Source organism: Dermacentor silvarum, chromosome 8, assembly GCF_013339745.2.
Source record: "Dermacentor silvarum isolate Dsil-2018 chromosome 8, BIME_Dsil_1.4, whole genome shotgun sequence".
Taxonomy (NCBI): domain Eukaryota; kingdom Metazoa; phylum Arthropoda; class Arachnida; order Ixodida; family Ixodidae; genus Dermacentor; species Dermacentor silvarum.
In genome coordinates, this window is record NC_051161.1 from 5,360,660 (window position 1) to 5,386,301 (window position 25,642).

Genomic DNA, 25,642 nt, shown 5'->3' on the forward strand with positions numbered 1-25,642 from the left:
CCTTGACTGTATTCTTGGGCACATGCGAGTTCTCCGACAGCCGCCGGCGCACGTCACTGGCCACAACAAAGAGGGGCTCCTTGCTGTCGGCACTAGTCCCACTGTCCAATGACAACACCGACAGCGTGTCTCGCTCCTGTGCTTTCTGATTCCGCAGAAACTGCAAAAAGTCAAACACTTACTCATACTGACACAATGCACATACAATGCGCGACAGTTCAGCAACAGCTGCAAGGAAAAAAAAGCGTTGACTGCAAGATAGGTGTCGGCTAACATTTGTTTCCTGTGTCTTTTCTTTTTTTTTTAAACTAAGGGGCTTATTGTAATAAATGAACACACAGTTGCTCTAGTGGGGTAAGGGGGGCTCCAGCAGAATTTCGACCAGCTGCAGTTCTTTAATGAGCACCTAAAGCAGAGTACACTAGTCTCTTTGCATCCTACCACCATCGGGATGCAGCTCTCATGGCGAGAGTTGAACCTGCAACTTTACAGTCGGACGTAAACGTCATAACCACGAGCTACAACAATGCCCTGCTCTTTTTTTTTAAAAGACAAGTCAGCACAGGTTTGTAACAGCATATTTCTAACAGCATGTCAATGATTGTCGGATACTTGTATCAATGCTTGACAGGTTTTAGATGTGAAACATCTAAGGAAACATCATTTATTGTAAACAGGACCTCAGGAAGCTAGCTTACGGGGCTGTATCCTCAGGCGAACTCGCGCATGCTTTTTATGTGCACCAACATTGTGGTCTTGGGTATGTCATATTTTCTGGCCTGCTTGGTTGAATTTCCAATGTCAACTTCACGCAAAATTTCAACCTTTTCTTACAACACATTGGCGTCCTACTTGCCACGAAATGATATTGCGTAAGTGTAAGTACAGTGTAGACCGCTTATAACGTAAGTCGCCGGAGTTGCGAATATCCGCACTATAACCAAAGCAACAATTTTCAAGGCCTGCACATATGCAAAACATGTGCCCCGAGCCGCCACGCTTATGCAACAGTCGAGGAATGCGGCTAGAACGTTTGCATTCAATTTACAGTCGAATCTCGTTAATTCGAACCAAGTCACGCGGCGGCGCCTCCGACCGGCATAGTAAATGCTTAGGAGAGACCCCTCAATTTTGCGTGCGAACAAAAAAAAAAAAAGGAAAAAAAAAAAAAAAGCACGGCGAAAATTTCACTCTCTCTCAAATGGCAAGGTCGCCGATTCTGCGTTGCGCCGGAACATGCGTGTACGCGCCGACGTCTCAGCCACGCTACCGTAGCCACGCGTAGAAAATGGCAGTGAACCCTGCTTTCTCCTTTATGCTTCCTCTACTTTCTAGTCATGTGTTGACCTTGCCCGCTGTGGCTACGGCGCAGAGGGAAGCAGCGGCGCTGTCCCAGGCCGGCCAACGAAACTGCCCACGCCGGCAAACGCCCGAGAGAACGAAACTTCAGGGAGCTGGCACCGGGCCGGCTGGAGCGGCGGCGCCTGCCCGGCGGCGGGAGCGCACGGTGACAGTCGAAAGTGAGGGAGCTACGAGGGAGGGCGAGGGAAGCCACCGAAGCGGCGGAGTTGCCAAGGCGAAATCCCCTGCCGCCCTCCTCCCTCACATTCCACGGTCTCCGCGTGCGCCCTTCGCCGTGCTGTGCCGGCGCCGCCTGCTCTCTGAAGTTTTGTTTACCGCCGTTATCGTGAAGCGAGCGTTGGCCGGCGTTGGCAGTTTCGTGGCCCTCGCTTGCTATGCGCACCGTGATATTTCACGGCTCGCACTCAAGATTCTGGTTTCAGCCTCACTGGCGGTTCGTTCACACCACGTGCCCTTCTCCTCCACTTCGTCTCTCTTTTTTCCTTAAGCACTCCTTGGGGCGCCCGTTTGAGGGGAGCGTTCGCCGTCTCCGCTGACTTCTGTACTCCCAGGCAGCCGCACTGTAACCGGTACGTGTATACATGAAGTGCTATGTGAAAATTAACGGGAGTCTGAAAAGACCGCACTATATCTGGTCATGCACTATAAGCGGTTACGTTATAAGTGGTCTATACTGTACTTGACGCTGCAACTACCGAACTTTCCTTATGACACACACTTCCAAAACTATATGATACCGTAACAGTTTTGATAATGCTGGCTGCACCATCTCATCCATGGCTATAGCTTCCGAGATTTGATACAGCCAACTAATTTTTTGGACATGCCCGATAATTCGGATGCTTTTGCGGCACCTCCATAGGGCAAATGTATAAGAAAGTCTGAAATTTTGGACGCTGAAACCCTCCACCGTCTTATTTTAACGACATTTTGCCGTGACTGCAGGTCCGAAATGGTATCAATCAAAGCTGCCACCACTGCCATTTTGATTATCTTGCAACATCAAACAAGCACCCAAGCACGCCGATCTGCTGGCAGCCGTAGCCACCACCGCGGTAACGCTATGCCTAGCCGCTTTGACGTTTTCTACCAAACATCCTGCTGTTCAGTGGCATGTTTTTAATTGAAAGAATTCGCCGCTGTCGGCAATGGCACCGACTCCGCCTTTGTCATCCTCGCAAGTGGCTATGAAGCGCGGAAAGCACGGCAAGGGTCAAGTGTTGCATAATGCCGGTTCCCAAAGTCAGCAGGACAGCAGTGTTATGCGGTGAAGCATATCAAAATGTAAAAAGGCCACTGTCACGGGAAACAGTATGTATTCCTTAAATATGAACGTGTGTACCCGCCATCTCCTGTCACGGTACAGACACTGATACGCCTAATAAATGTACTGGCAAGCCTTCAGAGCTATTTCAAATGTGCCACATGTGCTATGCCAACTGTAACCGCACCAGACATGCTCCAATGCATTGCAGAGGGTAATGCAGGTTCTCACTATAGCCAAGAGCAGCAACGCACAGTTCGAAGTGCCTGTAGCAGAATGAATTTTGAACACAAAACAATTACTTCTATTATACGCAGATTTAATGCAGAGGATACGAACTACAAAGCAATGGTTCAAGATTGAGAAATTTAAATTATTGGCAGGTAAATAAACGAGGTTTCACTGTATAATGCAGACAAACATTGTTTTGTGGTCTGATAAAATAATAATTACAAACCTCATCGTAACAAAGCAGGATAAGCGAAATAATAGATTTAACAAAGTAAATGCAATTCCCATTGAAATCTGCATAGAAATTCATGTAATTAAAGCCTCGTTCTAACGAAATAGAATTGTCCTGCCAGTCAATATAAATAATGAACTACATTCATCTCCAAAAAACCAGAAAATACTGACCGTTGTTGGCAGAGTATATTGCTTTCTGCCAGGTTCGGCACTCGTTCGGGGCATCTTTTACATTATATTAAGAGTATTTCTAGCATTATATAAAATCAATTTTAGCCATTTTAAAATAACTGCGTTGGCCACAATGAGCGACTTTCAGGATGGTGGCACCTTTTCAGCTGCCCCTTCCTCGCCCCGCTTTTCCTCTAGCATACTAACTCTGCTCCGCGCTTAGCTGCACACAAAGTGGTCGCGCACATGCAGTGGCTCACACTTCTCTCTCTCAATGCTGCACGTGGCTGGTGAAGCTAGGAGTGCCCTCCAAGATCCCAATTCCGGAGGCCACGCCTAACTGCAACAGCCTGTGCGTGCGGCATGTGAAAGACCAGTGCATCCACTTCTCTCTCACTGCGACCTGCCGCAAAGGCTCGCAACAGATAGGCACAGCTTCCGAGATTGCGCCAGTGCAATCTCACGAGGCCACAAGCTGGCCAAGCCAAGCCGGCGCACTCGCTCAACAGGGCTGCGGGGCCACAAGAGAGCAGCGGATCATCTGTGTAATCAAAATGATATGTTGCATGCCATAGCATATGCTGCTTGAACACGACAGATTCGTATCACAACGTGCTAGCTGTTTTTTTTTAAACCACATCACCGTTTCACCGGTCTCATGACAATATAGAGCAGAACCTTGCTGATACGATTCTGTTTCATACAACTTCCCGGCACCAACGTGCAATTGAATAGAATAAGAGAAAACAAAGCACGTCTCGAGTTGCTTGGGCCCACAAGCCCGAAGAACACTGGCGCCTCGTACTGCAACGATTCTCAACGAGTGGGCACGTCAAAACTTCCTGCCCAAAGAAGCTGCTGACAAGAGGCCAAATTCGAGGAGCGCGAACGTACGCTAGCTGAAGATGCAAGAACGACAATGCACGTCTCCAGCCAATCAGCGTCTTGTGGAGCAACAGTCGGCGCAATGCTTTGAATAACGTAGATGTCAACAACAGCTGACTCTAGCAAACTTTTTAATGACTTTGGATCGTACGTTTTATCTGTTAGTATGTTCTCGTTTACCACTGTCGTTGAAAAGAAAAGTATACAATCATTGCATTCTACCGGTGCTAACATATGGGGCAGAAACTAGGAGGTTAACAAAGAAGCTCGAGAACAAGTTAAGGACCGCACAAAGAGCAATGGAACGAAAAATCTTAGGAGTAACGTTAAGAGACAGGAAGAGAGCGGTGTGGATCAGAGAACAAACGGGGGTAGACGATATTCTAGTTGACATTAAGCGGAAGAAATGGAGCTGGGCAGGCCATGTAATGCGTAGGATGGATAACCGGTGGACCATTAGGGTTACAGAATGGATACCAAGAGAAGGGAAGCGCAGTCGAGGACGGCAGAAAGTCAGGTGGGAGGATGAGGTTAGGAAATTCGCAGGCGCAAGTTGGAATACGCTAGCGCAAGACAGGGGTAATTGGAGATCGCAGGGAGAGGCCTTCGTCCTGCAGTGGACATAAATATAGGCTGATGATGATGATGATGATGTTCTCGTTTTAATTTTCCCAGTATGTAAGAATGAGGCAAGTGGAAAGCGTAAGCGAAAAACCATCACATTGGAACAGAAGGAAGTTATTGTAAAAGCTGTCGCTGATGAAAGTCGGAAAAAAGATCACTCGGTTAAGGCACGTATATAGTCCAACGTAGTGTGAGAGCGCGCACACACGCTACGTCACGTTGGCGAGAACAGCGTCGTTAGTTCGACGCACTGGCGCAGCCAACATAATCGGACACGGCCAACACGCTCCAATGTGCCCGACGTCGAGATGGCTCTTGCTCCATCCGCGCGTTAATCGTGCCGACTGCGCCAACCCACAATGCATTGCGCAAAGAAAGAAAGGTGCCACGCTGCTTTGCCGACGGTCACAGACAGCCGTTGCGCGCCGTCGGCTGCTCTCTTCGAAGCATGCACAGAACGATCCCCAACCTTCGCGCTGCTTTGAACGGCTGTCTACGATCGTCGGCGAAGCGACGAGGGCCTGTTTGAGAGCACACGTCGCTGCAAAGCTGCGCGGTGACACCAACGTGCTCCCGCGCACCAGCACTCTTCCCATCCACGATAGTGTGGAGCTCGAATTATCGGTGGGGGTGCGGACTTCAGTGTGAATTAGCAGGATGCGTTACATATTGCTTTCAATATCTTGTTGGACAAACCGCGGTGGCTACTTCGAATTATCCGAAATTTTGAATTAACGAGTTGTGAATTAATGAGCTTTTACTGTAGTAATGAATATAACAAAGTACTTTCAGCTCCCTCTTCATCATAACGAGGTTTGAGTGCAAATAAATAAATATCTGTTTATTCAATTATAATGTAAGTTATTATTGCTTAGCATAACTACAGCTAAGAACTTGGAATATATATGAAGAACTTGCAGATATTTGTTTTTCAAGTGTTCACTCAGATCATCTCTAATTTTGTAATGACAGTAAATGCTTAGCATAAAACCTGTGAGCGGCACAATCTAACGAAGCAACCAGGCCCCCAGGGCAACCTTGGCCTGTTGTCAGGGTTTCACCATGCTGCAACACTTGGCCTCCTAAATATGTGAGGCAGGCAGCTCATGAAGGGTTGGCTTTCCTTCATTGCTTAGACATTTGGCAGTCATGCCTAATGCACCACAAAATCTCAGGTGATATACAGTAAAATCTTGACTAATCTGAAGGGGGAGCCAAAATTTCTTTGTTATAACCATTGTCCGTCCTCATGGCCAACACGACCCTCCAAAGAAAGGCTGAGAGGATGCAGTGTGGTGGATTACTACTGGGTAAGCCAAAGCTGACTGTGTCAAGACTGACACAAGTGATGCCAGCATGAAGAAAAGCTTCAAAAGCTTGCTCTGCACATACAGCTACTCATTTTTTAAGTAAGAAACTTTCAGCAGTCTTAACACTGATGTCTAATAGCTCCAATCAAAAATTTTATGCAACAAATATTTTTCAGATGTAAGGTACAGTATGCTCAACCCCCTAACAGCACCTTCAAACCACAGAATAAGTTTGCCTGTTGTTGCCCCCAGCAGTGGAGATTTGTAAGCAGCTGTGATGTGCTGGCCATCAGATCAGCAGTTACCTGCATGGAGATTTCATCATCCTCTTGGGTCCAGCATTCAGCATCATCATCCATGCCACACATGGAGAAGACTGCTGCAGGTTGCACACCAAAGTAGTCGGGGAGGTTTTCTTCTGACCTTGTCAACCGGAGAGGGTTGAGGACCTTTGCAGGAACAGGTGACGTCTGGATGTCATCCACAGCGACCACTTCCACATATATGAGGTACGGTGCCTGTTGCCATGTGGCAGATGAAAAAGAAGTTTACTTTGATATGACAGTAGCACCGTCACATGATCCTTGCACTCCATCATCTCCCACTTAGTGACACCATCACTGTGCATGCCACAAGTTTACTACGTCAACACATTCAGATGGCATGTGTTGTCGATGATCTTTAGTCAAAGGAAGGTTACCGCTATGAACACTCACTTGCGACTACTCTCATCTGTGCAGACACTGATGGATGAGATCGTGCCATATTAAGCTGCTTGATTACTCCGAGTGACAAAGATTTGTAGCAGCAACCGAGAAAGTCAGCCAAAAATGTGCGATTACAGTTAAACCTCGATAAAATGCAGCAGTAAAGTCGGCACTTTACTTCGCTATATCGAAATTTCACTATATTGAAATTTGACATTTTATGCAAAGTACAGTTGCCGATGAACTTTTCTTACACGAAAAGGGCTGAAAAAATTTTCTAATTATCCGACAACTGAAACGGGGGAAAAAAAAAAAAAAGAAAAATATTATTTCGTTGAATTCGAGAGTCAGCGACAAAAGATAAGTTTCATGCTGTGTCGACGATATCTTTACACTGCCAGTACGAAGCGAAGCCTACAACACTTTTGCGTGTACTCCGCCCCTGCAGCTGATGTGTCACCGACGGTGGGAAAACACTACAGTGGAATCTCGTTGATACGATCTTCACAGGAACTGGAAAATAAAACATATCATCCGAAAATCCTGTTATCCGAGCATAATCGTATATAAGCAAAAAAAAGTATTATCCTGAAAAACCTATTATGCAGAACTGTATGAACGAGTCAACCAGTATGAACTGTATGAATGCATAAGTCAACCATCAGTTGCAATTACTGACAAAGAATTAGCTTTTTTGAACACTGGTTGAACCTTTTTAATCTGTTTTTAATCTGTTTCTGTTTATACTGAGGACTCTTGTTGCACATGCTCAGTGCAGATAGCTGGGGTATTTATGCTCTGTATCTTTCCAAAAATAAACAGTTGTGAGTAAGCGCTCGTGTGTCCCCCTTCACTGTGTCCGTGTCAATTGTGCGCGCTAAATATTTCACTATGAATTCGTACCAACTCACCCAACTATCAGTACTGCTGTATGAACGAGATTCCACTGTATAATGAAAGTAAAAGCAGAAAGGCGTGAACGCTTTGTCTGCCTCTCGCTTCCACGCGTCTCTGAAACTCGAGATTATGCGACCTCCAGCACTATACACGTGAGAAGACAGTGCACATGAAGCCACACCCATCTCGGCTCGTGGAGCCTTTGCAGCCTTAGTGTGGAGGGGGCAGATGAGATGCGCTCCCCTCACCTGCCCAAACTAAAAACAAAAAATACATTGCATTTTTATACCTGCCAACTCCTCGAATTTTTCTTGTTTTATGATTTTACAAAATTTGTCAATGTTTAAGGAAAATAAATTTGGCAGTGAAAATATTTGCTTGTCAATCTTCGAAACTTCCATGGAAGACTTCTGATGATGAAAGGATGCAAGAGGGCTACCTGTTGCATCCTTTCAGGGCTACCTGGCTACCTGGTACAGCTTAGACCACTTATAACATAACTGTTTATAGTGCAGAACTGGCTACAGCATGGCCTTTTCTGACTCCCGTTTACCCTCCCATAGAACTCCATGTCTACACATACCGCTTACAGTGCAGCCGTGCAAGACAAATACCAGTTATAATGTGGCTTCCGCGAGAAAATCTCTCCGACAAGCGCGGCCAACAAGCATGCTTCTCAACGAGGTGCGCCGGCTGATGGGAGGAGAGAGCAATGAGGGCGATGCAGAGGAGGAGGAGAAACATGAGACAAGGAGCGAGCGAACGAATGAATGGAAAAAGAAAAAGGAAAATGGCACAATGCGGGCGTGCTTTGGTTGTCTAGGTGACGGAGAAGCTTTTTGCTTGGCTGCTCATCAGCAGTGCGCTCTGCACTGAACGTGGCTTCAGTTTCTGTGCACCCGCCATGATGCACATCATCCTGACATGCAGATATCGAGCGTGCGACCTTGACTGCTGTCAGTTTAAGCAGTGTTCTGCAAATTTAGTTTGGAGCTATTAGGCTTTATGTGCACTGGTGAGCTTCCGCCCTTCCGAACAGTGTGCACACATACAAACTTGGTAGCCATTCGCAGTAGTTGCCACGGCTCATCGCCCGAGAAACCAAACTCCACTTAGCACCCGCTGCAGTCAGTTCAGGCTGTGCGCGTGATTACATGCGTAATCTCTATGTCTATGGGTACGAACATATCAAGGGCGAACTTCCCGCGACAGCATGCCGCCCGACATCCCCGCTGGCGACCAAAGTTGTTATTTGGTGCCGAGTCAACGAAACGTGTTGCAGTGGCTGTATGGCACATGGAATGTGGAGAAACTACCTTGGACAACGAAATTGAGGACATGGGCAAGATTCGAATGGTGACAACTGGGTCAACGGTCGCCGTGTTTTCGACACCGTGCATATGCCGATCAGTCCGATAAATTGGACAAGACACTGTACTGCGTCTGAAAGTTCGGTCGCCGGAGCTTTTAAAACATTATTATTATTTCGTCTGCTTCATGCAAAGACCACGGGTACTTGGACATTAACCTCTCAACGTTTATAAATTTAAACGGATGCAAAACTCCCAGTCACATTGTCACAAAAGAGTGCGTAATCAAAGCGCGCGCCGCCTGTCACGCAAGCCAGCGAAAGAAGCATGCCGGCCACGCGACAGCTTCAACAGAGCGGGAGAGCGCATACGCCTCAAACAGCCGACGCGACCAATGGAGTCTAGACGTCTAGAAGCATCGACGAGGCGATGGTAACCAGAGGGAGAGAGAGAGTGCGTGCGGAGACACCTTCTCACCCAGCGAGTCGAGAGAGAGATTACTCTCTCTCAAAGCGCGCGCCGCCTGTCACGCAAGCCAGCGCAAGAAGCACGCCGGCCACGCGGCAGCTTCAGAGCGGGAGAGCGCATACGCCTCAAACAGCCGACGCGACCAACGGAGTCTAGACGTCTAGAAGCATCGACGAGGCGACTGCAACCAGAGAGAGAGAGAGTGCGCGCGCGGAGACACCTCCTCACCCGGCGAGTCGAGAGAGAGATTACTACAGCGTGAGCGTACGCCAACAGCATGAGTCATCACCCCCCCTCGACGACACTCCGACGGCGGCGGTCGAAGATGCGAGAATTGACTAGATTCCCAGGCTTTGGCCATGCTACGGGATCAAGACTCCGATAGGAAGGTTCGAGAACCCCCGGCGGAGACTAAACGCCGTGCGAGAATCGGAAGGGAATCAGACTGTGGCAGTGAAGAGATGTAACGTGAAGACTGACCGTCTGCGGAAGAAGGGGATTTTCCGGCAAGCTAGTCGACGAGTTCATCGAGCGTCTTCATTTCCGGAAGAAGTTCCTTCTTTGAGATTTGCCTCGAGCTACGCCGAGATCGTCCGGCTTAAGACCAGCATGGGTGAATACGATTGAACACTTAGTGTTCCTATTCATTTTGTACTTTACATGTTGGACTCTTAGTGCTTGTCGTTAATTATTTCCCTGTGTTTTGTGAATACCCATCTGAATAGTATTGTGATATGTCTAGCCTAAGTGTGCACGTCTGTGTGTAACTGCCTTGTGTGAAGAATATATTTTGTTGTGTTTTGACAACTCTGGGCTCTGACTCGGTTTTTGGACAGCAACCGGCGTTCGCTCGCGCACTAGTGGGCCCATTACTAATTGTCCTTGCTTTCGTGGGATTATTTTCGGAAGCGGAGCTTTGGAATTTGGTCCGGCGTTTGTGCCTCATTCATGGGGTCTGTGACACACATGCTTCGATTCTCGAATATGCGAGGCTGCTTGGTCTACATGTATTGTACACATGCAGCCTTCGAACACTGTTGTTTTGGTTATAGTGCCGATATTTGCGATTCCAGCGACTTACACTATAAGCGGTCTATGCTGTAGCAAGTTCATTCAGACAAGTTGTGGAGGCAGGTAGAATAGGCAACAGCTGAAAAAGTCATTGTGATCTAAAAAGCAAAACTTGTCGGACATGGCTGTTTAAAGTTTGCTACTGCTTGTAAGTTCAGGGCAAGCTTTAAAGAAGTGCCTGCCACTAAGCACTATGCCATACATTCTGCCGAGCAAATAAGTGGAGATGCTTATCGTGACAAGGTTGCTGGGAATAAGTCATAGAGGTGCACCTGTTGGTGGTAATGTTTTATGCTGGGGCTGCCATCACGCCTCTGCGCATTCCCGATACTTTATAGATATGATGGCATCGTCGTGCCCGCACCGAGGCCAGAATCATTGGTATACTGGTCTCTGCACTTTGTGTTGCAGCCCAGCATCAGCTACCGTGAGGCGGCATGACAAAAAGTCATTATGGTACACACTAACTGGGAGGCATATGGGTCGCTACATCAATACATTAGACTCTATGAAGACTAGGTGAAGGATGTGTTGCAGATACGTCTTAACCGTTAGTAAGGTTTAAGCGGGCACAGAAGGTTTTACTGTATATACATTTTTCCAAAGGAAACAGTTGTTGCCCGGACAATTACAAGACCCCTTTCAAAACTAATTCCAGCCTGAGGCTGAACAAAAGAATTGCTTGGCCACTGGTGATCCAGGAAAGTTTCTATTTTCTTGTGAGCCCTTTGTCTTGTTCACATTTTTATTGGTGACACGATCAAAACAGAGTCTGTTACCTAGAAAGATGTGCACAAGCTAAGACACAAATGCTCAACCCAATAGGTCCTACAAATAGTTTTCTCACAGCAGATACAACACGGGTCAGTCAGCACATCCATGAACCAGAAAATCAACCTGCTCACCAACATGCAGTTGCAATGATGAAAAAAAAAATATATATATATATATACACAGCAAAGCAACAGGAGGCAGAACATGGCATGAACAGTGGTTTCTGAGGATCATAGCTTGGAGCAGATGCAGGGCAGCTACTGAACAGATCTACACCTGCAAGATGCTCGTCTCACGTCAGCTGGTATACAAACATTGCTTCTCGACCTGCACAGTGTTGTACCGTACTACGTGCCTATCATGGAGGCGACCGGAGCTCCCACTTCTGCGCGACGAATCAAGAATTCGACGCGGGGGGACTTCAAGAAGCACCCGGATTTGCCGCGACGAATCCATTAGACGCGGGTCATTAGACCAGGCCTTCCCCGTGGAAAGAAGAATGCGACACGGGTGACATCAGCATCCGCCCCTCTTCGACATCAGCATCCGCCCCTCTTCGTTCCTGCGGACGAGGAGCCCGAAAAGGGATTTAAGCCAGAACCGGCCTTTTGTGAGAGAGAGTCGCTACCAGCCGCCCCATCGGTCTGGTGCGCTCTTATTGCTATTACCAGCTATAACCAGCTATCACCTGCTATTACCTGCCATATCTGTACATATTGTATAATGCTTTTCGTCTCCTCTTCGTCTGCTTCAAGACTCCGTCTCTTGTCCTCGGCCCCGGGTCACACTAGTGGTGGGAGCGGTGGGATTTGCGAACCAGTATCTCAACAGTGGATGGCAAGCTGCGAGATATGAGGCCCGAAGACGCCTGCTACACCGCTCGATGGTAGCTACCAGACCGACTGGCGTCAACCACTTTGGCTGGGTGAGTGCCCGATGTTTGCTTTTCATGTTGCCAGACCTTTCTAGCACAGGCAGATGTTACGAGAGTGTTTTGTTTTTTGGTAGACTATGACTTAGCAATTTACCTCCTTTAAACAGTGGATTTTAGTTTGAAGTGAGGGTACATTTAGCGGGGAAACAACATGAGATACGAGATTGCGATGGAGTAATTTTAAGTTCAGCACCTCCTTCAAATTTGTGAGGAGTTAGGCATTTCCGCCGGGTCCCAAAAAGCAAGGAAAGCGATTTTCGACGTGTTGCAGGCAGAGGACGTGACGATCGAGGAAGCTGAAGAGGCTTGGGAGATTATTGTGGAGCGAAAGCTAGAGACAAAGGAATGCGAGAGGCGTGAGAGGTGCTAGTTAGAAGCGAAGGAGCACTTAAGTCCCGAGGAAAGGGCAAGGCGAGAGCACAGTCGAGAAATTCAGACATGGATATGGTGCACAGCGCGATACCATCTCCACAATTTCAAGACAGGCGAGAGCATTGTCACTTTTCTTGCGGACTTCGAAAAAGTTTGCGAAGAAGGTGTAAGCCGGGAGCTCTGGTCCGAGCGGTTGATCCTGTTGCTTCCTTGTGGTCTCTCGTGCGTTCTGGAACACCTGCTTGATGGAAGAGGATCGTGACTACGATGAGGCAACGATGGCTTTGTTGAGGCATTTTGATGCTGTAAGTCACGCTGACTTTGTCAAGGCCAAGAGGATAGCGACAACTGTTTGTATGACTTGTTTTTGTATTGTACACGTTAGTTGTGTCAGTGTAGAATTTTGATTCACCTTTGTTTTTATGTCGTTCGCGTGAGTTTCTTATCTTTTGTTAGAACCGCTTCTGTGCTTTAAAAATGTGGTACTCGTTCTACCGAGTGCATTTAGACAGCACTAAGTGGAGGGCAATTTCGGTTGGTGGTTAGAGTTATCGTATGTCATTCCGTACTTTCGCGAAGTGGCGCCCAAGCGCATAGATTAGCAGCGTTTAGCCTTTGCGTCATGGCTTTTGGGGGCAAAATTAAGTCATCTTCGGCAACCTTGATCTTTGCCAACCTGCTTGCATTACAGTTAAGAATCGCTTGCAAAGCAATTCTGATTTGATTAACATTCACGCATTGACAATTAAAAAAAAAAAAAAAAAAGATCCGTATCTCGAATTTCTCTCTCGGATACGTGTCTCGTGTTGTTTGAGAACATTTTTTGTTGTTGTTGTTGTTTTGTTTAGCGTAGCCAGATCTCAGAAAATGCTTTGTTCAGTGATTTTGGTCAGGCGGTTTGAGGAGCATTCGGAGGGTGCTTGCTTTGGCCGGAGTGGTTTGGCGTTGTTGATTCTCGGTCGTTCCAGTGGACATTCTCAGGGCCGAGCAGCAGGAAAGACGACCGGCGGGAAAAGCGGCAAAGCCTGTACCTCCAAACCATCGATGACGTCGCTCAACCGGCACATCCAATCTCCCGTGCTGCGTTGGACAGCTCGACTTCTGGATGCATTGTCTGGTGGCGGGGGTGCTGTTGTGCCGTACTACGTGCCTATCATCGAGGCGATGGGAGCTTCCACTTCTGCGCGACGAATCAAGAATTCGACGCGGGGGGAGTTGAAAAAGCACCCGGATTTGCCGCGTGAATCCATTAGATGCGAGTCATTAGACCAGGCCTTCCCCATGGAAAGAAGAATGCGACGTGGGTGACGTCAGCATCCGCCCCTCCTCGTTCCTGCCGACGAGGAGCCCAAAAAGGGATTTAAGGCAGAATCGGCCTTTTGCGACAGAGAGTCGCTACCAGCTGCCCCGTCGGTCTGGTGCGCTCTTACTGCTATTACCAGCTATAACCAGCTATCACTTGCTATTACCTGCTATATCTGTACATATTGGATAAAGCTTTTCGTCTCCTCTTCGTTCAAGACTCCGTCTCTCGTCCTCGACCCCAGGTCACAATAACAGTCATCATCTCACATACATGACATTGAGGGTCACTCCTTACCCAGCCATGGTATACTTTTCAGCAAGCACCTCAGCTCAGCTGCAGGAGGCTCAAGATATGCAAATTATAATGGGCACCCGAGAGACGTGGAGGTAGGAATAAGAGAGAAATGGCTGCCCGTACCTTGTCCTTCGAGTTGAGCACTGCAGCTGCCTGTGGGGGCACCCTCACCACAAGGTGGGGAAACTTGTCCGAGTGCAGAGGAAGCCATACCCGTGCCGGCAAGTTCAAGTTGACCAGTGAAAGCTCGGCCTGAAGCCTCTGAGCTGCAAGAAAAAATTGCCAACAACTACATAAGCACAGCACTCATGCTGCCATTTCAATCGAGGCTTTCAAATTGCCTGGAAAGAAAATTAAGGAGAACGTCGCTCTAGTGAACCTACTTTTGAGCTCTTTTGTAGGCACTGCTTGTAGTCTAAGGCCCAAGGAGATGAGGGTCTTTATAAACTGGTTCTGAGAGGTGAGGCGAGGTGCCTGGAAGAAACGACAGAGCAAGCCACGAGTCAAAGAATTGCCTCCCAGCAAATAGCAGAGCACCAATCAGGCCAACTATTTCCCACTTCAACCACTGTTCCCTGCTGTCCTCCATAGAGATTTTTAACAAGCTGCTGCGTTACTGTGCGACTACTCAACCGAATGACCCAAAATCTGCTCAAAATAGCCTTTATGTTGTTATATGTGGGTTTGATTAAATTCACCTGTGGCACACGGCCTCGTTCGCACTACAAATGAGCACGATGCTGGCCTCTGCAGGTCTGTGTTGTCTAAGACCACCGTGATTCATATCCATTTATGCGACATTCAGCCTTGTATTTATGCACTCCTATAGACTTCTTTTATTTCTGCCTTAATATGGTAGTGTTGACAGAAAATAAAGGATCGAAGTTAGTCCTTAGCTGGACTCAGCAAACACAAGGACTGGCTTAATGGCACCACTGGATCTGAAGATGGCCTAGCTATGGCTATGCTCCTTTATGGGAGGGCTTGTGTCCACTGGCTACTATCAGCCAGCGTGCTAGTCAACAACCCCAGCCATGTGCTACAAAGTTTGGCTGCTCCATTGTGTGGGGACGCAAGAGAACTACTACATCCACTGTATGTACTACAGTTGAACCCACTTATAACGATCCCAGATACAGTGTAGACCGCTTATAACGTAAGTCGCCAGAGTCGCGAATATCCGCACTATATGCGGTACTGCACTATAACCAAAGCAACGATTTTCAAGGCCCGCACATATGCAAAACATGTGCACCGAGCCGCCACACGTATGCGACAGTCGAGGAATGCGGCTAGAACGTTTGCATTCAATTTACAGTCAAATCTCGTTAATTCGAACCAAATCACACGGCGGCGCCTCCGACCGGCATTGCTCTGGCACCGCCATAGAGTAAAAGCTTAGGAGACTCCTCAATGTCGCGCACGAACAAAACACACACAAAAAAAAGATGAAAAAAAAAAAAAAAAAGCGGCGGAAATTTCACCCTTTCTCAAATGGCAAGGTCGCTGATTCTGCGTTGCGCCGGAACATGCGTGTACGTGCTGACTCAGCCACACTACCGTAACCACGCGTAGAAAACGGCAGTGAACCCTTCTTTCTCCTTTATGCTTCCTCTACATTCTAGTCACGTGTTGACTTTGCACGCTGCAGCTACGGCGCAGAGGGAAGCAGCGGCGCTGTCCCAGGCCGGCCAACGAAACTGCCCACGCCGGCAAACGCCCGCTTCCCGATAACGGCAGAAAACAAAACTTCGGGGAGCTGGCGCCGAACGCGCATGGTGACAGTCGAAAGTGAGGGAGCTACGAGGGAGGACGAGGGGAACCATCGAAGCGACGGAGTTGCCAAGGCGAAATCCGCTTCCCTGCCGGCCTCGTCCCTCACATTCCACGGTCTGTGCGTGCGCCCTTCGCCGTGCTGCGCCGGCGCCGCCTGCTCCCTGAAGTTTCGTTTCTGCCGTTATCGTGAAGCGAGTGTTGGCCGGCGTTGGCAGTTTCGTGGCCCTCGCTTGGTATGTGCGCCGTGATATTTCACGACTCGCACTCAAGATTCTGGTTTCAGCCTCACTGGCTGTTCGTTCGCACCCATGCCCTTCTCCTACACTTCGTCTCTCTTTCTTCCTCGAGCACTCCTTGGTGCGCCCCTTTGAGGGGAGCGTTCGCCGTCTCCACTGACTTCCGTACTCTCAGGCAGCCGCACTGTAACCGGTATTTCGTTTCCCGCAACTGCACTATAAGCGATACATGTATACATGGAGTGCTATGGGAAAATTAATGAGAGTCTGAAAAGGCCGCACTATATCCAGTCCTGCACTATAAGCGGTTACGTTATGAGTGGTCTATAGTGTATAACAATCTATTGGTTATAACAATCGAATTTCAGTGCATTTACCATTTTTGACCCTGTCTATTGAAACTGCTACAACGAACACTTCAAACTTGGTCACAGTAAGGGGCAAACGCAAAGTACTAAAGTACTGAAGCGCACCCTACTCCAGTCTAACTGCAATGATGATGCGGCCTTCAAGATGAGCGAGCGACTGCCGTGCACGTATTTAGAAAGCCACTAAAATGGTAACACGCTTTCAAGGCACGCCTCCAGGGAGGGGCAGTACAGCATAAACAGCATGGCACGAGGTGTACCGTGGTTGCACTGGCACGTGCACTTGTGTGATCTCGGAGGCCACAATGGCGGCACTGTGACTTTTTAGCAATTGCCTGCACAGCAGAACTGGCGTTGCGCTTATTTTGACGATTTGGAACAACCATTTATTTCTTTCCATCATGAGAAAAATTACCATCAAGTGTTGTTATCATTGCTGTAGATATTAATGCGGCCTAGTCAATGTGAACGCTGCACCACATGCGGCTGCCACATAGTTTTGCAAAGGACCGGCCATTATTTCGTCGTTATCAGAAGACCACGGTTCGTCACTGCTTCGTTTAAGCATTGCTGATTTGTGATAATGGTTTGTGATAATGTTCTACCTTTCAAGCATTGCATTTTTTTAGCCCGAAGCGACACAGATAACGTAAATTTACGGCTCTTGTGTGGCTGACGCACTATAGTAACACCCAGGCAACGGTGTCCGGGACCTTCACAGAATTGCGGCACACCGCAATGGTTTCCGAAGTTTGCGCATCTGGCCGACTAGAAGACTTTCCTCTCGTATGCAGAATACAGTCATGTCCCACTTGTAGTAAAATATATCACAAGCTCTCAGATAAAAAATGACAGTTGTGCTTGCAGTTTTGTAATGACAGGTGATCCGAACTGGGAGCCATTTTGAAACAGCTATCCGACGACGCATTTTGTTCTCCATATGGACGTTTCTGACAGAAATTTGCGGCCAGATGTAGGAACGGACTGGCAAGAAAAATGACTGGAAATCTGATTTTCGGACCAAGTGCTGCTGAATAGTAACTGCCAATCCCAGCTTCAGTGCCATTACTTTTTAAAGTTTTTAAAGGTGAGTCCGTATACACTCACTGACCGATAATTCACACTCGACGGGGGCCGCCAAAAAGTCAGAATAATCACGAGTCTGGAATACGAGATTCACCAGAAAATAAGCAATTTTATTTTACAAGAGGTCAGAAAAGGTGCGCCATATTCTCAAATCGTCATTTCCAGGGATGCCGTCAATTACGTGTGACAAGTGCAAGGCGCATCGGCATGTACGAGCAATGGCATTCTTGGCAGAGTGCATTTGTGCCACAGCCTGCAGATTCATTTGGGTTGCTGTCCTTGAGTAACGCTTTTGACGTCGACTAGATTCCACTCAGCATCGGAGAAATTTAAAGGACCTTTTTCGACATTGTAGAGCGGCACATATCTAGTTATCCTAGTTGGTGTCAAAGACAGTCATTGAAGAGTGCCACACACCTCCTGGCACATAACCAGTGACCCAAGTTGGCATCGAAAAGGTTCATTAGACACCAGCACAGACTGAGTGGCCCAGCACTCCAAGTCAGCATCAAAGAGTTTCTTCGAACAACGGTGCCTACCCAGTCTCGCGTCTAAGGGACCTATTTTGGCGTGAAAGAGCTTCAATGTAGAGCAGCACGTATGTACACACTGCCACATGACCCAAGTTGGCCTGACAGTTGGTTTCGAACCCTGTTACACACAGCAGCCCAATGCACTACCCATTACAGCACTGACTAACCAGTGATCCAGGGAGGCGGGAAAACGGTTAGATAAAAACATAGATAGATAGATAGATAGCCCTCGGAAAGTGCTTTAAGTACCTAAAGAATGCTAACAATTTAGCAGCTGTTTTGGTCAGCATTTTCCCTGTTTGCACGTCAACTTATGCTGGTCACACACTATCCGCGTTGTATAGTGCATACCAAAAGGCATAGCACCATTGCCAATCCGACCCATCGCACAAAGTGGGCCTGTCCACTGACCTGGCAGTGGCACTCCACCTTGGCTCGTCCACGCAGATCCCCAACAATGCCATCGCAACTGTCGTAGCAGGCACAGCCATTGTCAAAGGCGTGGCCCGAGCCCAGGTCCCCCAGTAGGGCTGCCTTGCGACTAGACTCGGGGATGTGCCGGCTCCCTCCACCACTCATCCCTGCAAACATGGGACATCAAAAAAGGGCCTCGGTTCCAGAAAATGTAGCCATAAGATAGCATGTTAAAAAAAAACAAAAAACAGCGACCTATAATTAACTGCCACGTTTGCTCGATACAATGCAACTACAAATGTGAGGTAATGTGAACCTTTCGAGGCCTGGAAAATAAAAATGGCATTGATACTGCTGACAGCTACTACAGTCAAGAATGGATATAATGCAGGCTAACACAGTGAAATCTCGTTATATTACAAACTTCATACTAACAATTCTTTGCTTCAGAATAACAACGATTTGAAAAATACGATACAATATTTCAAAATAAACAATTTTTGACGGTACCATGAGGTTGATTATATCGAGATTTTATTGTACTTGTAAATTATTCATTCTACTACTTGTTTCTGTCAAGCTGATCCTTAAACGTGGAACCTCAACATGTAGCCAATGTTCGAGCATGCTGCAATCCTTGGCACCATTAGCTATCTAGACAGCTCTACATATTACATGATGCTGCCTATCTTCTAGTGCTCATGTAGCCAAACCTAGAAGATGGGAAAGGATCTTGCACTGCATCAGTAGCACACTATGTAAGACACACTTTCAGGTTACAAATAGTAAGAAGTCTCACTACATTCACTATGTTGGATATTCGATCGAATGTCATGCTATTTGGTATTCACTTTGTATTGTAGGAGGACGTGACGGCAGCTGTATGAGCCATGCCGTCGTTCCCTACTTGCGTTCCGAGCTGCGGCTTTGGTGGGCGCTCCCCCCGCCCAGACGGAACGGCGATAGAATAAATGACATGAGCGAGATTCAAAAGGGTCCGAGGTCAATCTAAGTAGCGAGTCCGTTGGAAGCGAAGTGGACTAGCAAATCCTCCGGTGGACGAGGCTGCGAATGGCGCTGCGGATGAGCGGTGCACAACACACCGGCACAGAGAGTGTGAAAGCAGACGCCTCTGCAGCAGTTCATGCAGGCCAGGCGGAACGAACAGGGACCGGGCGCAGTACAGGGCGCAGAACAGGGACAAGCCGCAAGCTCGATTGTCACGCGCTCGCAGATGCGTGAGCTCTGGTGGATGTAGCTTGTGCACGCACTTGTCAGGTCTTGCATGACTTGTGGTAGAGGTCACAAGCTGCAAACCTCTGCGCGCGACACCGCCCGAGTCAAGAGAAGAAAGTCCGGAACACGCGGGCCAGAGTCTTGGTCTTACCACGGTCAACGGCCTTGGACGTGAGTGGCGCTCGAGACGGCCAAGAAGGCGTCGTCGGATGACGCTGGATGACGGCACCGGTGCGGGTTGGCGAAAATGTGGGACAGTTGGAGCAGGAGCACGACGCTAAGGGCAGGATGATGTGGTGGGCGCAAGACAGCATCACGGCTCACGTCGCGAGATGGTGGTGTCAGTCTTTCTGCCCTATCCTCGTCGCACGATGATTGTGCACAGCCTCCAACGTCCGACTTGTCAGAGTAGTCGCTAGAAGGGCTCAACGGCAAGTTGGCCGAAGTAGAGGACGGGGAGCGCAGGGCAGGGAAGAAGGTCGCTGCTGCTGCTACGTCGCTCTCGCTGGCTGGTAGGTGCCGCGGTGTAGCTACAGTTGACAAAGTCGGAGGCAGCGGAGTCAGCAAAGGGAAGGGCTCGTGCGCCTAACTTGGAGGCTCGCTCAGCCGGCAGCGTGAACAAATCTGGTGAAGGGCTGGTAGGAGGCCAAATGGCAGGAGTGACGTCGTCTCGTACACCATTCTTTTCTTGACATCTCTTTCTTCTCCGCACCTGTCACTCCAGCTGCATCCTTTTGTGAACAATATACATCATGCCTCCTCCACTGTTGCCAGCTCGCCCGCATCATCACTGAAGCAAGGCAATAGGACCACAGGAACCTCTATGACGCATCCCATTGTGCAGTGTTCTTCCGCCCTGACGATGAAGTGCTACTCCGGACACCAGTTCGCACTCCTGGCTTGTGCGGAAAGTTTCAGTTTCGGCTCATAGGCCCATACAGTCTTGGAGCAGACTTCTCCCGTTAGTTATCACATCCAACCTATTGTGGTTCCAACTGTCCAACTGAAGTTGCGGCCCTGGCCGCTCGCACATGGGGGAAATTAGTGTGGGCATTTCATACTAGTCCCTTCTTCATTGGCTGAACATGTTGATCATCACATCGGCTTCTTCGTCTTCATCGCTTGTCGGGACTCGTCTCGAGATTGATCTGTGCCTTAAGTGTGATCGTTCTGCCGCGTCTTCGTGGCGTGGTTCTGCTATGTCACAACATTTTTTTTTTGTGGTCCATTCAAAAATGTATCAATGGGGTCCTACTGATACTGAACCACAACACTGAGCAAAAATATGTCTTCTATACTGCTAGCCATACTGCCAGCATTGGAAAGAAAGTTTTAACTTACGTCTTTGCATGAGTATATCTGCTTAACGGCACTGAAAATTAACTTGCCATCTATGCGACTAAGGTCCCCCACCCCTTTTTTCTACTTCTGGCTCTTGTGTCAAGATTTTATGCAAAGACCGCAATTATTCCCTTCAAGCCGAAAAAATTGGTATTTGTATATTTGTATCAGCATACTAATAGCACATGCTCCTGCATTTTTCTTCAGCAAAATATTTGGTATACAAAGTATTACCATTCGAACTATTCAATTCGAAATAATTCAACAATATTCACTTTGATTTCAGTTTGAAGCTAAAATTTACTGTTCACTCATGCCTTGAAACAAACATTGTTAGAGATTATTGCTAACTTAATTCCAAGGTCTGTGCTGAATTTATTTGGCGTTCACTAGAAGAAAGCAGAATGCACTTTTCGAGCATGAATATTAGTACTATACAGTGTACTTTGATTCATTGAACATTTGCTTTAGTTCAACTTAGTTCAGAGGTCCAAAAATGCTTCCATTGCCTTTTTTAAACCACTTCTTTCAATGCACACTAACTTCAATGTTTTGAACTAGCGTAAAAATATACGAACAGTTCTTTAATGGTCTAAATGGGGCAATTCAACCTGTTCATAACAAAAATATGCGATATCAAAGGGATGAGAGAAATCACCTGCACGCTACACATCTATGCACCCCTTCACTACACCAGGCACACTAAAACACACGTACACATTATGGAGAAGCCTTGTTAACAGCCAACAATACTCAACTTCCTGACATTTGCTGGCCTTGGTGTGTTGTGCCAAGAAGGCTGGGGGAAATACTGCACCACTGGTAGTCTGCTTGAAAAAAGCTGCGGCCCTCTTCGACAGTAGCTGGACTCAGAGTTGGGCCTTATGTTATGCACTGGCTTGGTTCGACAGGAAGCAAACTCCTTTGCATAACTTCACAAACAGGCTGGCCAGGAAAAACTAGAAGGCCTAATTTTTTATGATAATGTTGGTGGGCTGCAACTTCCTTTAAAACAGATGCAGCAGATACTGGACAGGACTTTGTGGCGATAACACTGTCACTAGGCACACATATTATACTAGTACATGTGTGTATACTAACTAAGGAATACAGACTCTTTCCCGTGACGGTGGCCTCATTCCATTCTTGGTATGCTTCACTACAGAACAGTGTGTACACTTGACCACGTAACATCGCTGTATTTTGGCAAAGTTGACTTTCAGAAGCCGGAATTGTGCAACTTGACACATTCCATGCTTTCCGCACTTCAAATCTATCAGGTAAGAATGACAAGGGCGAAGTTGGCACCATTGCTGATGGTGGCGAATCTTTTCAATGAAACGCATGGCCCCGAACAGCAGGAAGCTTGGCAACGAACTTCGAAACAACTAGGCTAAGTGTTGCCGCTGTGGCTATGGCTGCCAGCAGATCGGTGTGCGAGCGCTGTATCAAGGCTGCAAGATAATCAAAACAGCAGCCACAGCGGCTTCGATTAATGCCGTTTCAGATCTGTGGTCACATCCAGAAGTCCACAAAATCGGACAGCGAAGGGTTTTAGCCTCCGAAATTTAAGACATTCTTATGCCTCTATGGGGTACATGGAGGTGACATGCGAAGAGTCCGAATTATCGGTATGTCCAAAAAATTGGTCATTGACTGTACTGCCACCACTCCTTCACACATCAACAATTGTCGAGTTTCATTTGTAAGTTGAAAAGTATTTGGAGAAACAACACAAGTCAACAAGCAACTTACCTTTCTGCTTTCATCTGCGCACACAGCTAAAATATTTTGCGTATAACAGTTTTAATCACAGTAAAGTGCTTAGGTGCGAGGTATTTCAAGGCAAAATTTTAATGATTATTGAAGATAGTACAACAAAGATTTTAAAAATATATGCTGTTCTCGAGCGTTCTAACCACAATTTCTAGCATATGGGTAAGCTTAGCATGCTGGCTGGTTTAAATATTGTGATTACAACACACCCCCTAAATTGTCTTTAATTAATCTATACATTAGTGATTATCTCATAGATCCTATTGCCGACATCCATAAATGACGTGTAGTGGCAAAGATATATCAAATCTTCTGCCACTCTGTCCTGAACAAATACTTAAATGTTCATTCTGAACTGCACTGAATGCCATTTTCATCCCTAATTAGCTCAGTTCCTGTCTTTACTCACTTAAATGTATTCTCCAAAAAACTCGCAATGCATTGTCTCATGCATGGCAGTAGCGGCTGTCACTACTGTCAGTTACAGAATGAAAAAGAAGTTTTGAACACAAAGGAAGTCCCCCAACAATAATTTCGTTTCTATGACACTTCTTAAAAGCTGTAATAAAGGTCAAGGGGCTCACCAGTGGCATCTGACAGGGAACGCTGATGGGTCTTTTTTGAAGACACCACCAAGAGTGAAGACATTTGCTGGACGGTAACACGTGGCCTTGAATGGAAAAGTAAAAGACTATTCCAGAGGTGCACCACAACCCAAATGCGTTTTACACAAAACAAGCACTAACTATCTGCAGAGTATGATCTACATCGGGCTCCTAACAAACAAACGCAAGGCAGAGCAAGTTTCATTTCCCCCCAAAAGCCGGACAAAATAAACCCCACACAGGTTCCTCAGAGCGCTACCTCTGGATGAAGTACAGTATTTCCCTTTCATTCACCATTTATGTCCTCTGTAGGTTGAAGGCCTTTCTCAGCAATCTCCATTTTCCAATGTCTGCCACCACACCTTTAAAACCCCCATTCACGTCAAGAACACATTAATTCTACCAGCAGACCATTTACATATGAAAGCAGACATAACAAGAACATATTCAAAATGTTGAAATTAACATAATAGACAATTATGTTAATTTCAATATTTGGCCACACTTGTAGGCACAATTACTAATTGTATATACAGTAAAAGCTCGTTAATTCGGATTCCACGGGACCGAAAAAAATGTCCGAATTAACCGAATGTCGAATTATCGAGGGTATCAAGAAAACAATAAACAAATGCTTACTACGTCAACATGCTCTTATTTGCAGTATGAATCAGCAAATTCTGTTTCTATTTTGCATAAACGCAATGCGGAAGCTGCAATTCTCGTCATCTCGCGACTGATTAGAGCTCGCAGCAGCGAAGGTTTCGCGACTTCCTTCACACCGCGGCCGCGGCGCGCGTCTTCATCTGAGTCCCGCTTTTCACTAGCGCGCGCACATCCCGTTTATTTTTTCGCCAATGTCGCCAGGTCGCCGCCCATCGCTATGTAGACGCACCGGTGCGCCTCTTCACAACCGCAATCTCTCTCTCTCTCTCTCTTCATCCTCGACAGATTTGCACCGAGTAAAAACAGAACTATTGCTTACCGCAACCGCTGTCAACGTGATCATGCACGGCGACCTTGCGGTTCTGGAAGGCGCGCGGCCGACACACGCAGAGTCAAACCGAAACTACCGTTTGCTGCAACTGCGGACAAAACCGCTGTCGATATCGACGCGATCATGCATGGCGACTACCGAGTTATGAAGGCACGCGGCAAAACGAGTCAAAACGAGTCAAAACGAAATGACTGTTTGCCGCAACCGCAGCAGACGGAATCGTGGCCGCTATCGAGACGATCATGGATGGTGACTACGCAGTCATGAAGGCACGCGGCCAACGCGGTGCCATAGAATAAAGAACCAACTTGCGGTGCTATGAGCGGCGGTAAACGCAAGCTTGAAAGGCACAAATAGGCACGAAGCCTTAGGGCGTTGTTCTCTGTCTCTTCGTTTCGGTGGACGCTAACCGGCTAACGTTTTGGCGCGGTCCATTCATGTTTCGGAGGGTGGCGTGGCTTAGAGCAATGGGTGCGGACCATTTGTGTTCGGAGGGGCAGAAGGGCAACGGGATAGGGGCGCTCGAGGCTGGCGATGCGGAGAAGGATGGAAAACAACGCGCGGCGGCGTGGAATGGCTCAAATTTCTTCTTCTTCTTTCTTTCTTTTTTTTCTTCAAGGAGTTCGTATTCCATTCCCTGACGGCATGCACGGACACTGAGTGAAAACGAAACTACTTTATGCCGCAACCGCTGCGGATGAAACCGCGACCGCTATCAACGCGATCACGGATGGAGACTACTCAATTTTGAAGGCACGCGGCCAACGCGGTGCTATGCGCGCCGGCAAACGCAAGAATAAAAGCTTTAAAGGCTCAAATAGGCACGAAGCATTCTGGCGTTGCTGTCACTCGTACGATTTCCACTGATGGCTATGGCGATGCGAACTCCGTTGCTTCGTTTTGGTGGACGCTTAACGCCGTTATGGTAGAGTACACTCTAGTTATGGCTCGTTTGCGTCGCACATTTGCGGCACTCCGCGCTCGCCGAGCACCGAGAGTTGTCCGAATTAACCGATGTGCGGCCAAATACGTCCGAATTAACGAGAGTTTCATTGCATTA

The 25,642-nt window shown here is 47.5% G+C and overlaps 1 protein-coding gene across 2 annotated transcripts in view; it reads right to left on the reverse strand.

Moving 5' to 3' along the window:
- LOC119460547 (phosphatidylinositol 4-kinase beta) overlaps positions 1-25,642 on the reverse strand; it is a 74,189-nt gene that overhangs the window by 20,979 nt on the left and 27,568 nt on the right. For both annotated transcript variants that reach the window (XM_037721479.2, XM_049672733.1), the window contains exons 6-11: positions 23,565-23,650; positions 18,625-18,794; positions 14,598-14,688; positions 14,338-14,480; positions 6,387-6,599; positions 2-160 (exon numbers count right to left, since the gene is read on the reverse strand). In XM_037721479.2, coding sequence (XP_037577407.1) covers positions 2-160; positions 6,387-6,599; positions 14,338-14,480; positions 14,598-14,688; positions 18,625-18,794; positions 23,565-23,650 — 862 coding nt within the window. The remainder of the gene's footprint in view (position 1; positions 161-6,386; positions 6,600-14,337; positions 14,481-14,597; positions 14,689-18,624; positions 18,795-23,564; positions 23,651-25,642) is intronic.